At 50.2% G+C, this 16,933-nt stretch overlaps 2 protein-coding genes across 2 annotated transcripts in view; one reads left to right on the top strand and one right to left on the bottom strand.

Moving 5' to 3' along the window:
- Window positions 1–2,149, top strand: part of EIF4EBP2 (eukaryotic translation initiation factor 4E binding protein 2) — a 22,229-nt gene extending 20,080 nt beyond the window's left edge. The window contains exon 3 of the mRNA XM_004427024.3: window positions 143–2,149. Coding sequence (XP_004427081.1) covers window positions 143–174 — 32 coding nt within the window. The 3' untranslated portion in view covers window positions 175–2,149. The remainder of the gene's footprint in view (window positions 1–142) is intronic.
- On the bottom strand, window positions 1,226–16,933 carry NODAL (nodal growth differentiation factor). Its single transcript, XM_004427023.2, has 3 exons — window positions 16,708–16,933; window positions 11,854–12,551; window positions 1,226–10,229 (listed from the first exon to the last, which is right to left on the bottom strand). Exons 1-3 carry the CDS (start codon window positions 16,901–16,903, stop codon window positions 10,077–10,079), a joined length of 1,047 nt encoding a protein of 348 aa, XP_004427080.1. The 5' UTR covers window positions 16,904–16,933; the 3' UTR covers window positions 1,226–10,076.

Below are 16,933 nucleotides of genomic sequence, written 5' to 3'. Positions count from 1 at the left end.
AAGACCAGCCAAAGCAGAGTAATTGTTAAAGCAGCAGAGAATGGGACAGTTTGAATTAGTTTCTGACTCTCGTGCAGAGGGAATGACAGTTAAAGCTGTTTTGCTTTTCCTTTTTGTGCTAATTTTTCTTCATTCTAACCAGGGGATGATGCTCAGTTTGAGATGGACATCTGACTGTCCTGTGAGGATCAGAAGAAAAGCAGCAACCCTGATACCTGTGTGTACCTGATTTGGCCATTAGGATCAACGATGAAAAGACAGAGAGGCAGTCCCAGCAGTCCCCACTGCGTCTCCACCTCCTCCTCTTCCTCCGGGTGCCAAATGATGCGAAGATGAGCTTCATTCCACCATTTCCTCTCCCTGTTTCCTGAGCCCCATCCCAGTGAGACAGATTAGATCGAAGGCCCTTGGCATATTTCTGTAGAACTAAGCAGCCCACAGAGGAAAACTGTTAAGCTCTGGCTTCCCTCCTGCCCCCACAAAATTTTTTTATCCCACTTCAAATCTCACCCTACCAACAATTGCCTGGCTGGGAAGTCTGGGGAGGTGATACAGAGGTTTGGTGGGTTCGCCATTATTCATGTTCTTACCCTCTGTCTCTCCTTCCTATCTCCTGGCCACGTTTCAGTGCTGCAAGAGTCTGGGTTTGGGGTTGTCAGAACCATCAGGGAAATGATAAACAAGAAGAGAGCTGCTTTCCCTTTTACCTTGAGGTGTTTGTCCTTGGGGACAGAGCACCGCTTGTGCAACTCTAGTAGCATTACCCTGTGGCACTGTGTTGAGGTCTGCTTCCCCTCCTTTCTCTGGGAGCAATGTCTTCTGTCTTTGGTATTATAGTTCCTCTTCCCATTCCTTTACTTAGCACATTTGTGCAAAAATCTTTACACTCTCTACATCATAGTATTCCGTGGATGATACCTAGAATGACCTTGGCAGAGCACTGAACCATTTATGAGTCCCCAGTCTCAGTAGTCACTGTTTTTCAATCCAATGAGCATTGTGATATTGTCTCTGATTGCAGTTTCTTAGTATTTTGAATTTAAAGTTGACTTTCAGAATGCTCTAGAGAAGAACTAAACTTATTTCCTTTGTGGACCTGTTTGGCTGCTGACATAGATAAGCAGGGGCTTAAAAAATGTGTTCCTCCCGATTTTCTTGCCTTTCTCATCATACCCTGAATTTCTCTTTCTTTCCCTTCCTCCCTCCTTCCCTCTTTCCCTCTCTCTCTCCTTCCTTCTTCTCTGCCAGGCCATTTTTTCAAATGTACATCAAAGGTACCTCAAGTGTTGGTATCTGATAATATCTGTCACTCCTCTTAGCTGAGGAGTGACCTTTTATTTTTAAGATGACTACAGACCTATTTTTAGATATGTTTTCAGTACAATTTTGGACAGCAACTTTTTAATTACACATCTTCCAGTGTCAGGAAGGTGAGAAATGTCCGTAGGCGAGTCTGCTGTTCCACGTCACCAACCTTCGTCTCCACAGTCCCTTACGAGCTCTTTCTTTCTCCCTCTAGTTTTGGGTGTGCATGTTTGGAGTCGTAGAAGGTGGTTTGTAAACTGGACCATTCTGCCTTGCCATGGGTTGTTCATGAAAGCCTCGTGCTTCTTCCCCACTCTTTGCTTCCTCATCCCCCCTTCTCCCCACCCCACTCTCCTGACTGTTGACTGCCACAATAATCCAGGGAGAGTGACTCCCCTCATGGAAAGACTAATGCCTCCATCCTCTCCTAGAAAGACAAGTAAAGTAGCCACTGGTGTCCTGGGAATTTCTGATTGGATTTGGTGCCCTGAACCCTCTTATCAAGAGATCAGATCCTGGGGTGAGAGTAATAGGCCAATTGGCTAAGAAAGAAAGCTGTTTATTTTTCTTTTGAACTGTGAAAAGACCTTGTTTGCAAATACATTTTAGACAGAAGAGAGGAAGGAGGTCTAAGGAACTTTGTTCTGTTTTCTGCTACAAAATGTGAATAGTTCAAAGAGTGAAACCTTTTGTGATGGTTGATGTCTCTCAGGAATAAGCTGGATCTCCAATGCTTTGGGGATGCTTTCAGTCTCAAAATTTGATGATCAGATAAGTATTTTTTGTTTGTTTGTTTAATGTATCCCTGTTCTGATTTTAATTAAACTCTAAACTTTGCTTTACATACTCTTGGAAAAACTTAAGTTGCACCATAATTTGCACGAGAAGTTTGCTGGGGACCTATTTGTCCCCTGGGAGCTTGGTTCTTTGGGAATGGAGCTTTTCATTCTTCATACCCTGGCCTTGCCTTCTGTGGAGTCTGACTCCAGCTACAGCCAGTCAGTCTGTCGGTGAGCAGAAGAGCATCCCCTTCTTGATCTTTACTGTTGCACGTGAAAACTTGGCTTCCTCACTGAACAATGGGGAGTGGATTTAAAACATGCCAGCTGGAGTAGTATCAAGGTGCCGTCTTCCCCTTGCCATCTTGGGGAATCGCTGCGTGTGGCCCCCTAATCAGAGGCCATGTTTCTAGTATTTCTTGGGAGTGTCAGCTGTGTAGCAGAGCAGCCTCCCAACCCCTCAGCCTTCTCACCAGGACCTCCTGACTGCTTGGGGCAGTTCTCTCCTGGAGGCTGCTGCTGCCAGAGATACTTTCATCGCCTGGCCTGCATTTTAAAGAATTTCACAAGGCGACAGATGAACATCCAGCAGATGACACCTTTGTGCCATGCCTCGTAGAATTGTTTTCAGGGCAGCCAGAATCCAGCAGGTGGTTTACTTCTGGATGTTTGGAAGGAAATTCACAGGTGAAGCCTAAATCAGTCATCTATCCTGGCTTTTTCTTGGGGGAGGGAACACCCTTAGGGCACCGTTTGAGTGAGATGGTTCTTAAAATCATAATGATCATTTCTGCTTTTCTTTTTTATGAGGAAACCGTGTTTCTGTACTTCTGGGGACAATCCATCTTAATGAGAAAGGACCTTCTTCCAAATTCCATCAGGAGACGTGCATTGTCGTGGTTCTGCCTCCTTCATAGTGTGGTTCATTGAGTTCGTCACTTCCTCAGATTCTGTTGAAATAGCTATAGCATTCTCAAGAGCACACTGTAGAGAAGCTGGCTTCTATGTATCGGGCTTCCAAGCCAAGAGTTTTGTCCTTCCACTGTATTAGTTATCTATTGCCGTGTAACAAATTACCCCCAAACTTAAAATCTTAAAAGAGCAGACATTACCTGTCAGGTTCTGTGGGTTAGGAGTTGGGAAGCAGCTTAGCATGATGGTTCTGGCCCAGGGTCTGAGGCAGTTGCAGTCAGGATGTCAGCAGGTCTACAGTCATCTGGAGCTGGAGAATCCACTTCTGAGCCCTCTTTGTGTCTGTTGGCCTCCAAGTTCCTTCCCCTGAGTCTCTCTGTAGAGCAGCATGAGCGTCCTCACACCAGGGCAGCTGGCTTCCCGGAGTGGGTGATCTCGGAGACAGAGGGCAAGGAGGAATCTGCAGTGCCTTTTATGACAGTCTGCGAAAGCACACACCGTCACTTCTTCCTTGTTCTGTTTCTTAGAAGCAACACTCGAGGGGAGGGGAATTAGATCTCTCCTACTGAATGGAGCAGTATCAAAGAATTTGTGGATATGTCTTAAAACCATCTCAACCCAAAAGGGGATGAAACCAGGTCAACGGTGGGGGAAGGTTTAAACTAGATGATAGGCTGAGAAAGATTCTCTAAGACATGCATCTACCAACTGGGATAGAAGACAGGCTTTCTCTCTTTCCCCAAAGCCACCTGCTGGTGTTGAGAGGGGTGATGAGAAATGGCAGTTCCCAGCAGAATATAGTGTCTATACATTTGCCTGACTACCAGCAGCCCAAGGATGCTTCTTTGCAAGTCCTAGGCATGGTGCTTAAGACGCAATACCACTTACTTGTTATCTCCCTTAGCCAGGAATTGGCGAAGGGAATTGGATCCTTCTAGCTGAGCCACTAAAGCTGACTTAATTGGAGACAGGGTCGTCAAGCAGAGGGAGCAAATGTGAATTAGATGTTTGGTTACTGGGCTGAAGAAAAGCTAATAGTTCATTTGGGGTGAAATAGCATCCAGAAGCTAGGTCACCACCAGAGTTGATGCTTGGCACCTGGTCTCTCCAACCACACCAGCTGAAACAGACTTGGGTTGGGTCTCTCACCCAAGAAGCCACTTCTCAGTCAAGTAGGGAACATCTGGGGATTAGAAATGTCTATCGGTGCTTGATTGTTCCTTTAAGTCCAGCGTGCAGGTTAACTGCATGCCCACCTCGTCCTTGTCCTCGGTTTCCTGATGGAAATGGGTTAAGAGAACCAGTCCCGTTTCACCCTCGAGAGAAACTTAGATGAGGCTTGTCAGTTCAACACATTCTTAGTGAATGTCTGCTGTGTGTTTCTGGCACCTGTGTCCAACCAAGTTTTTAGAGATTTCAGACATCTTAAAGATGCAAATTCTTGTTTGCGTCTACACTCTGCCTCTTCCCAGCGTTTTCTTATCTGTAGCTCTGCTTGCTTTAGAGTATACTTGAATAAAAAGCATTGCTGCTGAGGCAGCTATAAGAAAAGGTACTTCTTCCGGAAGTAAGGAACTTGTCTTTAAAGCACCTTCAAAGGAATTTTGTTTTTCCTTGTGATTTTGGGGTGGAGTCAAAACAGATGGTCTTTTATTTTTTGCTGTTTGGGTTACCAGCCTTTGGACTCACAGACCTTACCTTCCCAGTTCAAACATTACCATTAGCATGCAGCCTGCTGGACGTGTGGGTTTCACCCCCAGGGGCCCTCGTTCAGCCAGTACATGTTGAGTGCCTGCTTTGAATCAAGGCAGCTGGTGTAAGGGGCTCGTTGTGTTGGCAGCAATATCCCAGAAACAGTCTTTTTCCATTCTCCCCATCTTGGATACTCGATGAGGGATCAAAGCATCTTGGCTGCTTGAAGCCAGGGCCCTTGGCCCTTTGCATTCCCCTTTAGAGAGGAGGCCCACTGCCTTTCTCTGTCTGGGTCAGAACTTTTCATTCTTGGAATGTTTCTGGACTACATGTATATGGGCAGCTATTTATTAATCTGCGGAACCCAATCACTTACCCACCCATGATGTCTGGGAGGGTGGTAGTATTTGTTTTAAAGAACCATTATTTCTTTAGGGGGGCAATTTCTGTCTAGACTTTGAAGGGGGCATAGTTACCACACATATCCCCTGCCCCCAGGTTCTTTACCTCTCAGCTTTTAATAAAAGATGAAATCAGATCTTGAGGCAATTGGGTCACAATTTAGAATGCGTATACCCCAGGAGCATTTCCTGTTCTAGTAACGGTTTTCCAGGTTAGTATTGGAGTTTCCTTGAGTCTAGCTCACAGAAATTTCTTACTGAGGACTCTAAGGATGATTGATACATACTTGTTTTTTTCAAACAATCATTCATGTCTTTGCCATCCTCTAGAATTGAAATTTCCTTCTCTGGGCTGGTCCTGGAAGTTGATACTTTTTGGCAAAGCTTAGATTTAGAAGTCTTTCAAGTCCCTCTCCAGATGGTCTGTGGTTACTCTTTGCTTAACCTCTGCCTGCAGCCCTGACAGACCATACTGAATGGATGCCCAATGGAAAAGATTACCAAGAAGAAACATGTTTCCTGGGGTACTTAAACTCTCACTCTGCCACCTTTCTAAGAGTGGGAGGCTGGCAGAGAGATGCTGCAATGCTTGATAATCATTTGGCCATATTGAAATTTCCAAAGGGAGCTCTTGCTGGTGCTTAAAACCAAAATTCCTGGACACTTCAAACTTAGAGAATTCCATGAATCTAGCACAGAATATCTATTCTTGCCCCAATGTACCCCCTTCTTTTCCATCTTAATATTAAAAAAAAAACCTCAAGCCCAGGCCTAGGTTAATTTTTACTTGAAACCAGGAGAGTGGGGGAGGACACGAGAGAGAAGGGTGAGCCGTCTGCCCCTGGTGTCTGTCCACATCACTGAGTACTGTGAGCCAGTGCCTTTCCTTCACCTGAACGTGGAGCCCCTCTCTTCCCACCTGGGTGAGGAGACCTCTGCTACCTAGGGGTGAACCTTAAAGAAGGTGTCTTGGAGAGCCCAGAGGACACTCATGTAATTCAGGTGTCCATTTTAAGCATCTTTAAAATATTTTATATATAAAAATAATGCCCTTCCCTGTCAGTGCCACCAGTGGTGCAGTTCCATCCGTTCGGAATGGAAAAGTGGAGCCTGCCAGTGCTTTCCTTAGTCTTCCCTTCGACTCCCTCGATGTGGTGTCCCCTCACCCTCCCGTCCATTTCACTGTCGTGGCTGGATAGCAGAGGGCACCGTGCAGTCCTGACGCAGTCCTGTGTGATTCCGTGATCGGTTTTGGGTTTTTTTTTTTTTTTTGTAACTGTCTTTCCAAACCAGCTGGCGTTTGGAAATTAGGGAAAAAAATAAATTCTCACCAATGGTTGCTGTTACAGTTAAATCAATAAAGATCTTGAGTATCAACTTGGTGTTTTATTTGATTTTTTTAAATTTCAGGTGAAATCCTGTTGATTTCACATTTTGGGATTCTTGGCTGCTGAGGGAGATGGGCAAAGGCAGTTGGCCACTTTATATGTCAGTTCTTCTCACCACTTTTGGAGCACTGACTTGGTCCATCTGGCCTGTATATGTGAGGAGGTGATGTGTCCCTTCCCTCAGGAGCTTGGAGGTGAACGTGTACATGCTGGGGCTGGAGGCGCCTAAGAAGGCGCTTCTCTAGGTACCAGCCTGGAAGAAGCCCAAACAACAGCTTTTCCTGAAGAGGGCTGCCTCTACCCCTCAGGAGCACGTGTGAGAGACCCATCATATTTGATGTCTTAAACTAGGCTGTGCTGCATGAGCGCCACATTCCTTGCTCTTGCTAATCCTGTGAGGCTCATTTATTAGTATTGAGAACAAGAATTCTGTCCTTGCATGTTTTAGATGTAAACAGAGGTCCACAGAAGAAAACTGGACTTGAGATGTCTTCCCGTCAGGACAGTGTAGATGTTGAGGGCACAGGCTTTGGAGTAAGACAGGCTTGAGTTCTTGCTGCATTCCCTCCAGCAGGATTCATCTCTCTAAGCCTTGATTTCCTTCTCTAAAACGGGCTTAAGATGAGAAGTCTTTCCTCGGTGGTTGTGAGGCTCAGGTAAGATCATGGAAAGCACTTAGCCCAGGGCCTGGTACATTGAGTTCAGCAAAGGACTCGGGCCCAGCTCAGTTGGGGTGACGACCAGAGCTGGTCGGCTGGGTGTCCTTTACCCCGGACTGCAGGTTTGGGAGTGGAGCTGGCTTGCCTACTGCAGCCACCGCCTGGTTGTGGGACCTCTAGGAGGGTTAAAGAATCTCTTGAAGGAAAGACGGGGGCCAGGTAATTTTCAAAGCACTTGAATTCATCCTTTACTCTGCCCCAAAGGCAAGTAGGATATTAACTTCAAAGGCAATTTAGGATACGGGGATAAGGGTTTTCCTGCTAATAAAAGGGGAGACTTTGCAAGACCGAGATAAACCCCTGACTGTGGTACCATGTGAGTCACAGTCGCTGCCTACTGCTCGTGTGCTCCATGTTGCTGCTCCTCTCCCATGTCTTGCGTTTTCTCCACTCCCACCTACTGCCAGGCCTGTCCCCTTCCCCAGCCAAGGAGAGGAATGCATCCGTTTTTCCCACTCAGCTCCTGACTTAGCTCTGCTGTAGGAACAGTAGAAGTTGACCTCTGCCTTGAGAGCAAGTTAGAATACCTCTGACTATTCTGTGAAAGCCCGTTCCTGGCCCCCACGTTAGGGCAGGACTCAGTCTCAGAGGCAGTATTTCCTCTGACTTACAAAGCCTTCCCAGCACAGGGTCCAGAGCGTGGAGCTGTGTTGCTGGGCTTGGCCCCAGATACCTCTGGCCAGGCAGAATGCCCCTGCTGCTAACGCACCAAACACTGCGATTTTAGCAAGGGGTCAGCAAAATGTAGTTTCCTGTGTCTTCTGCTTGATGTGAGGCAATGCCTTGTTGTCAGTGAGGTTTGTTCTCTGAGTCAGTAGAGCTGCAAACTGTAAACACTCCCACGAGCTGTAGCCACAAACAGCTTGACCTTTCGCTTTCCTGGCCCCAGCCACAGAAGAGCTGTTGGGCACCTACTCACCGAAGAAGATGCTCTCAAGCCCTGGGAGGGGATTTTCACTCCCAAGGACTTCAGTTTGGTAGTGGAACCGGGATTCAAATGTCTGGTCCCAAGGGCTAAGGCCTTGGCCAAAGCTAGGGGAGCACAACCCTCTAGAAGCTCTTAAGGACACTGCCTCTGGGGCTCCAGAGATCGGAGCTCAGCTCGTGGCCCTGCCACTCCTGGCTGTGTGGCTGGGCCACACGGCCTCTCTGGGGTCTCATTTAGGAAAGAGGATGGGACAAAAGCTGATGTTACAAGGCCCCCCAGCACTACTGTTAGAATTCTGAGTCGAGTCAGATGCAGAATCCTATTGTGATTCTGCATTGTGGTTAGGGCAGTTCTGTTTCCACTCTAGGAAGTGAGCGGCTGGATCAACTTTGTTGCTGAATCAGGGCATTGAGGTTTCTTAAGCCCAGGCCCGGCTCCAGCCTAGCCAACTCCTGCCTGGGCCGGGATTACTACCTTGACTCAACCAAGACTGCACGTGAGTCACTTGTAAACACAGCAAGGGTTCCCATACGATTGGAGTCATTCTCCTAAGGCTGGAGTGCAAGTTGACGGCTTTCTTGGAAAAGCAGGGGCAGATTTACTGTGGACTCACATTCCCAATAAAATGTCCCCCTCACCCTGCCAAAACAACAAAAAGCCTCTGTTTTGGCAATGCTCAACAAGGTCGGCTGATAAGAGAAAAGCAGAATCGCTGCCTTGGGGGTCTTTTCATCCAGAAGGCAAAGACTTGTTCTCAGGTGTTTTTGGTGGTAGAGCTTCCTACAAGAAGGCTTGTGTTCCCTTTGCTGTCCTGCTTCGTGGAACCTGCAATAAGCCAGTCTTAGAACCCTAAGCAACTAAGGAGCTGATAAAAGGTTAGATAAAGGGGATGCGGCAGGGCCTGGGCTTAGCAGGCTTTACAAGCTTCAGAGGGAGATGGGGCTACGGCCCAGAGGACAGTCCATGGCTTAAAGCTCATGGCTCTTCTGAGCCTGCCAACGGACATTTAACAGGAATGCCTTAGGATCCATTGCTTTCATTTCATGGGACAAGGCTGAGCAGTGAATTACTCACTTGAGGTCACACCGCTTCTCTGGCTGAGCTGCAACCATTACCCAAGTCTCCTGCCACCCAGGGCAAGGCCTTCACCCCACTGGATAGGAAACTCAGGGACCCCATTAATAGCACACATTGAGAGATGGAGGTGAACTGTCACCAGCTTTAATAGACTCGGATTGTGTCTGCCAAAGCAGACCGGCTCAGGGATGTCCGAGGGTTCCAGCTTCTGTAGTCCAACGTGGCCAGTTCTCTTGGACGAGTTCCTGCCTCGCCCTTCAAAGGCACCAGCTGGCCTAGAAGGACCGTACAAAGGCTTTATTGTTTGTGCAACTCATTAGCAGACATCTACTCCAGGGAGCCTCTGGACAAGGCCAACAGATTGCTACTGGCCAGCCAGAAAGATGTGGGGGCTCCCCGACCCAGCCTGAGGTAACAAGAACCCACTGACTGTTCTTAATTTAACACAGTACAGTAATACTTAATCTTTTGGAGGGGTGCGTATCAAAGACCACTTTTGAGAATACATAAAAGTTATAAACAACCTTGTCCCACCTCAAAAATAAATGTACATATGCCCCAACTTTTTGCATATAATTTCCAGAGGTTCACAGGTTAAAAAAAAGGTAAAGAACCCTCGCACTAGTGCTTTTACTGCCACTGTCTGTTTGGTAAAGAGAAGACCCAGCAAGCCCGGGTCACAGGCTTCCTCCTCCCTCTCCTGACAGCAGCCTGGAAGCCTTCATGAACAGGATGGGCAGCCCTTTCTCCTCAGGTCTGTGGACAGAGCAACGTTCCTTCTTTGTTTCTCCTCATTGGATCAGATGGTTCGCGTGTCTTCCAGGAGCTTCCCAACCTCCAGGGCACAGGCACACCAGCACCCCTCCAGGATCTCCTCAGAGGCACCCACATTCTTCCACGATCATGTCTCTGTGGTGGTCTAGAAGGACTCTGCCGTTGTCCACGTACAGCATGCTCAATGGCTTGGTCTTCACTGGGGCACAGCAGGTGGAAGGGACCCGGTGGGGCTGGTACCGTTTCAGCAGGCTCTGTGAAAGGGAAAATAGGGGTCAAGTCACATGCCAATGGTCAGGTCAGAACAGCGTCATTTCTGGGTAAGGGTGAAAAACGGTGGAGTTAAAATCAGTTTCTGGGTACAAAAATAGAAGAGATTGTTTTCTTAAAGGAATCAGTATGCCAATACGTCATCAACTCTTCACACCTAAAATAACTTTCTCTTTTTTTAAACAGTCCTTAAACAGATTTCTAAAAGCTGTATCTGGGTAGAGCGGTAGCTAACTTAGATATTCTCCTATTGTTCTGGTCTAGAGTGAATACCAATTTAAAAGATATTCCAAGAAACTCCTGGTTTAGTTCCAGAAATATGAAGCAGAAGACAGTCATGCGGAAATTCTTGTGGGATTTGCTTTGCTGCCCAGAGAAGGGCAAACAGAGTCAGTGGGGGAAAAGGTAACAACCCCTGGGCATTCTGGAACTGCGCCCTGTCCCAGGGGCCAGCGACGTCTTCGTAAATCAGAGCGTCAGAGTTGGCGCCTGGGACTCTCTGGGTCTGTGTCTCCCTCTGATCATGCTGCAGATAGGCTAGTGGAGCAGAGGGGCCTGGGAGAGGCTCAGGAGGGGCTCTGCCCAGGACAGGTCCTCCCGGGCACTGGCCCCCACCAGTGCCTCCCTTGCATGAGCTCAGCCCACATGCTCCCCAGAGCCTCTGAAACCCCCCTGAGGCTTGGCATGGAGGATGTACTACAGGTCCAAGACATTCTCAGTCTAGGCTTCATGGGGTAAAGTAAAAACACTTTGGTCCCACATGACCTTTGAGAGCAGGGCAGGGCCACCACATTAGGTTCTATTCTCTGCTTTCTCCATCTCATTCTCCTTCCATTCCTCTCCACCACCTTCTAGACCTTAGGTTGATAGTGGCACGTGGTGGTAGCCTCTGGCCTTAGTACTCCTGCAAAATGGATGTCCAACTCCTGTTTTAGGCAGCGAAAGTACAGTGGCTGGAACAATACTATCTCAACCACGGCCCTATAAACGTGGCCCCCATTTCATCAGTTAATCACAGACTTCTAGGAAAGATAATACAACATCAAACACGCCTGTTATCTGCCAACTGCTATACATGCGGTATGCATATCATCTCATTTAACCTGCAACATCCCTATGAAATACGGCATTGCTATCCCCATTTTACAGGTGGGAAAAAACTGAGGCTCAGAGAGAGTAAGTAACTTGATCAATATTACACAGCTAATAAGTAGGAATCAAATCCAGGCCTGTTTATCCCCAAACTCCAGATTCTGAACTTCCTTTCCTAGAATGTCAGGGCTGGGGAGGAGCTGAGACCGTCTGGTCTACACCCTCCACTCCTAATTTTATGAAAGACAAGGAAGAAGTCCCAGGAAAGGAATGTGTTCAAGGCTACCCAATGGGGCATGGCACTCCACGTTGGCTCTCTGAGGGTGCTGTCATTGGTCATCTCCACATCCTTAGGACCCAGCACAGGACCTGGCACGTTGTGGGTGCTTCAATAAGTGCATGAATGAACACAGTAACTTAGAAGCAAAGCTGGAGACCTGTCGCCCTGATCTGGCAGTACAGCCACTTCTCCGCCACAGCTTACTGCCTCCCCTCCCCCATGCCTTGGCCTCGCACCTGGATGTATGCGTGGTTGGTGGGATGGAATTCCTCCCCCACGGGGTTCGGACACTCGCCCTCGCAGCGATAGGCATTGTACTGCTTGGGGTAGATGATCCAGGAGCCCCATCCAATCACGTTGAAGTCCACCTGGAACTTGACCTTCCGACACAGTTGGCTTCTGTCTGGCAAGTGATGTCGACGGTGCCTCCTGCTCCTCTCCCGGGAGAGCTGACCCTCCTGGGCCCGCCAGGAGCTCTCAGCTTCCCACAGCAAGGTGGAGCCGCCCAGCCGCCTCTGCTCTGGGGAGAGGTTGGAGTAAAGCATGAGGAGCGCGTTGGTGACAGGTGGTGTGGGAGGCCGCCGCCAACACTCTCCAGCCAAACTGGACATCTGCTCCTCCAGCTCCCCAGGGTGCTTCAGCCACTTGGAGAGGGGCCTGGTCACCTCCAGGACCATGCTGCCCGAGGAAAAGGTAACCTGGGACTGAGTGACAGTGAACAGGTCCATCCGAAGACGTTCCAGGCAGTCGACTGGGTCCTGATCCGCGTCCAGCTTCGGCTGGTGGAAAATCTCAATGGAGAGCGGGACGTCAGGGGGAAGGTCCACAGGGCTGGACAGCTGCAGCCGGAGCTCAGCTGACACTAGATCCTCTTCTTGGCTCAGGAAGGAGAAGTCAAAAGCAAAGGTCCAGTTCTGCCCATCCACCTCCACATCTGGGTGGGAAAAACCAGGAAGGAAGCAGGGTGAGTGGGGGCCTCCTGCATCTGCAGTCGGGGTAACAACCAAAGCTCCTGTTTGAGCTTTGACCTTATGTAAATCATCTCTCTTAATCCTCACCCAGCCCTAAGAGCTGGGACTGTTATTGAGTCCATTTTAAAGATGAGGAAAATTGAGGCTCAGAGAGGTTAAATCACTGCCCAAAGGTGTCATTGGAGGGTGGCAGACAGAGCCAAAGATAAACCTGGATTTGCCCAACTGCAAAGCCCAAACCCCAACCCACTGTTCCGCTGCTCCCCTCAAGAGGCTCCGCAGCCAGACAACAACTGGTAAAAAGTGGATGAGTTTGTCTCCCCCGTCCTCTCTCCCCTAATACTCACAGTCTGAGGCCAAGCCCTGAGCTTTCTGACCTAAATTCACCCTGTGACCCTGGAGCCAGTCGCCTTCCCAGGCTCTGTTTTCTCTTTGGAAAGGCCTGTTCACAGGCACAACGAAGTTGTGCGCACTCACTCATGGAAAGGCTCGGGGCTCTCGGCGGGAACAGGCAACAGAAGCCAAAGACTGGCCACCCTCTCCCCCGCCAGTTCCTAAAGATGGAGGCAGAACTTCAGGAGTTGTTGGCAACCTTACAAATAGGCTTCTAAAGGCATTCTAAGCTTGACTTTGCACTGACCTGACACTCATCCACCCAGAGGTCTCCCCCACCTCCCTGCAGGGCGCCCACCCCTCCTGCCCCAGGTCATTCACACACACAGCCAGCTCATTCCACCCACAAGACAACTAAACCCAAACTGGAGAAGAGGAGTACAGGAGCACATTCCATTTATTTTAGTCCTGGACTAATTTGGTCTGATGTCTGGGAATAGCACGTATTTGTGGATTTTCAGGTCACCTAAAAGTGGTCTTTAACTTTTTTCAAGCCTAGTTTCCTTTACTTTGCAATGGGAATAGTAATGCGCTACCCACCTCTGTATTATCACGAGGAACCAGGGAAATAAAGAGGTTTGAAGGTTGATTGCTAAATAAAAGTCAGGGGTTATTCCTTAGACATAAAAACAGTAATCCTTTCATGAATGGATCCCAGAGGTAGTAATGCTCTCTGATTTAGGTCCACTCTGGGCAGACCACGTAACAGTTTATTGCTTTATTGTCTCATAGGGCATCTTTGGGCAGAGAGTAAGTGAATTTCTCTGGGAAACCCAGCCTGCATTGGAAGGGGGCAATTCCCAGATCAGCCTCCTGGCAGCTTCTCCCAGCCCTTCTCTAGCTGTTCTTTTTCACTTAATTTCCACTTCCCTCCTCATTAGCACCTGCAGGGGACAATAACCGGCCCCTGACTAGCGACTCTCCCCAGAGGTGTGGGGAGGAGGCTAACATGGTCCACTGCCCATTGCAGCACCCCCGGGGATTAGGTGGGACATGTAGCAACTCCTGGCCACCTGCACCAGGAGATAAAAACATATTATCACAAGTATCCACAAATGGCCTTTCAGAGGGAGGCATTCCAGCTCCGTGGTTAAGAGCAGGGGCCCTGGTGGCTCCCGGGATGGTCCAAATTCTGCCACGTGCTGTTTAACATTGGGCAGGTTACTCTCTGAGGCCTTCTCTGGGCCTCAGTTTCCCTCTTTGTAAGAGGGAGATGGTGACAGTCTCCACCTCACAGGGTGTTGTGATTTACTGAGATAATGTGTGTCAACTTGGCCCAGCACAACCGCCAAAGAGCAATCAGCGCTGTCCGTCATCAACCCCTCCTGCTTACTGCCCAGGCCCAAAGTTAGAGATGAAGGTGCCCTGGCAGTGAGGGACCTGGACAGGGGACGAAGCCATCTGTCACGGGGATGGGCAGTGTGTATGGAGGGGACTCCACAACCCCAGCCCCAGCCAAGGGCTCCCTGGGACACAGTGCTGATAGGTTCTCCTAGATCTGGCTCTGGTTCATCTTAGAATAGGGTGTCTCATCTTTTGGGGGGTCACTGAGGCCTGAGGAAAGCTAAGAATGCTCTCCCCAGAAAAAACTGCATCTCCCACTTATACAATAAATGTGATTTTGGGGGGGTATGAAGAAGGGGTCCATGGACACCCTGAAACCCACCCATGCACTGAATGCAGACTTGGCCACACAGGCCCCCGGGATATCTTGACCCATCTCCAATCCTAAAGAAGGAAGGGGCTGGGCTCCTGCCCTTGGGTTTCCTTCCCCTCAAACAGAGTGCTGAGGCTGAGTTAGGGTTAGGGGCTCTGCAGAAAAGGAGGGTGTGGGTGTGACACCGAGTTCCCACTCTGCAGTATTATAAATTATAAGGGTAACTTCCACTAACTGCTTCCCCTGCCAACAGTTTTACAAGCACTGTCTCCTTAAACCCTGCCTACCGTTAGCACCACGTTGCAGATGAGGAAACCGAAGGTCCAAGGTGAAGGAGGTTAAACAGTGACAGCGGAAGACACAAACCCAATGTGGCTAGACTCCAACACCCACTGCCTGCTCTCTTGGCGCAGCTTACAAAGAAACCCAAGAGGGAAAGGAGCGGGCTTGGGACAGCCCTTTCCCATCAGTCTCCCTCTAGGCAGGCTTTTCTTGCTGTTTGTAAAAAACAAGCCAATTCACAACAATGTGAATGTACTTAATGCCACTGCACACTTAAAAATGGTTAAAATGGTAAATTTTGTTCTGTACATTTTACCACACAGATGAAGCAGAAAGAAAGCCAGTCACTTAACAAAAGAGAAAACTAGAGGAATCAACAGATGTGCCAGGGACACACAGGAAATGGGAAGCAGGGTTTGAGGGCCCAGCACTCAGTTTTCCAGACTCCCAGACGATGGAATCACCACAAACCTTTGGGAATTCTCCGGGAGGAGGGGCTGAACGGGAAAAGTGCATCCCCCCTTTGCCCAGCCTCGCTCCCGCCCTGCTCCCGCTTCCTGGCAGAGAGGCCTAGCACTCCAGTAATTTTCAAATTGCCCCGCCCCCCGGGTGTCCTTAGTCTGGCTGGTCCTCAGATGACCCTTCCGGAGAGGGTCAGGCCGTCTGACCCCAGATGCGGCAGGCCAGGGAGCTAGGAGCCCCAACCCCCAGACCACACGGGGCCGGCGGGTGGCCAGCCGGATCAGATTATCAGATGTGGATTGCGCCCCAGCCCCGGGGAGGCCGTCTGGCCCCCGGCAGGCGGAGGGAGGCGCAGAGCTGCAGGGGTCTGTCCCCCTACACACACACCAGGCGCCAGGATGTGGATTGCACGGGGGAAAGGGGACTCCCGGGAAGGAGACCCCACGGGAAGGGCTCCCTCTGCTCAACACCCACCTGTCCGCCGCGCCCGGTACCCAGAACGCGCCGCCCGGTCCTGGGGGCGATACTGCTAGGTCACTATGGTCCCCCCCCTCCAAATCTAGGCCCTGAACTCGGAGTCATCCGGGACACCGACGCAGACCCAGCCCGGGCTCGAGAACCCAAGCCTGCCTCAATTCTTGACTTCGGGGCGCCCCATCTCTAATCCCGGATCTCCGAACTCTAATCCCTGAAATGACACGCTTGATACCGGGTTTCGAAGCTAGCTCTCAGCCTGAGACACTCCCAACCTCAGACCCGGGCACCCATTCACTCTCACTCGCAAAAAGAAAAAAAAACTCAGCAAGACAAAATAATTGTAGCAATAATAACGACCACTTATTGTTACTATGCCTGGTTTTTGTGCTAAACGTTTTATGTGTTTTGTCACCTAACCCTCGCCACAGACTTACAAGGGAGCTACTGGTCCCCTGGTCTACAGACGCGGAAACTGAGGCGCCGGAGATTATGTAATTTAACAAGATCTCACGGATAAGTAGCACAATCGGGCTCCCACCCTACAGTACCGCGACCTACCCACCCTAAACCAGAACCTGGAACGCAGAGGTCCCTGTCCGGGACACACCCCCGACGGCAGAATCCCCGCCATCCACCAACCCTACGCCCAGAGCCAATGCAGGCGTCGAGACCCCCCCAGACCCGGACCCTGGACGCGCCCTCCGAGCGCGTCGGTCCGCCCTCGACCGCGACGTGCCCAGCGCGCAGCCGCAGCCCCCGGCCGGCTCCAGCGCCCCTCCGGAGTCCGGAGGCAGGACGCGGCCCGAGGCGCCCCGGGGTGCTCGGAGGGGCGGGGCAGGGCTGCCTACCTTGCGCCTGCAGGCTGCGGATGATGTCTGTCCGGGGCAGCGGGTCGCGGTAGAGGCTCAGCATATACGCGAGAGGGGACGGCGACGAGGGCTGCCCCCGCGTACGTGGGGGCACGGGGGCCACCGTCGCGGCGCTCGCCTGCAGCAGGGCCCACCAGGCGTGCAGGAGGAGGAAGGGCAGGCGGTGGGCGTGCATGGTGGGCTGGCCGGGCCGAGGAGCCGCGCC

Source organism: Ceratotherium simum, chromosome 6, assembly GCF_057802395.1.
Source record: "Ceratotherium simum simum isolate JZ-2026a chromosome 6, ASM5780239v1, whole genome shotgun sequence".
NCBI lineage: Eukaryota > Metazoa > Chordata > Mammalia > Perissodactyla > Rhinocerotidae > Ceratotherium > Ceratotherium simum.
This window is presented reverse-complemented; position numbering and strand designations above follow the sequence as displayed.

What these genes read in the sequence shown, in the direction of transcription:
- NODAL (XM_004427023.2), bottom strand. Translation starts at nt 16,903, where the DNA reads ATGCACGCCCACCGCCTGCCCTTCCTCCTCCTGCACGCCTGGTGGGCC. An exon ending in CCGCAGCCTGCAGGCGCAAG is followed by an intron (nt 12,552 to 16,707) that starts GTAGGCAGCCCT and finishes TTTCCCACCCAG; the next exon opens with ATGTGGAGGTGGATGGGCAG. An exon ending in CCAACCACGCATACATCCAG is followed by an intron (nt 10,230 to 11,853) that starts GTGCGAGGCCAA and finishes TCCCTTTCACAG; the next exon opens with AGCCTGCTGAAACGGTACCA.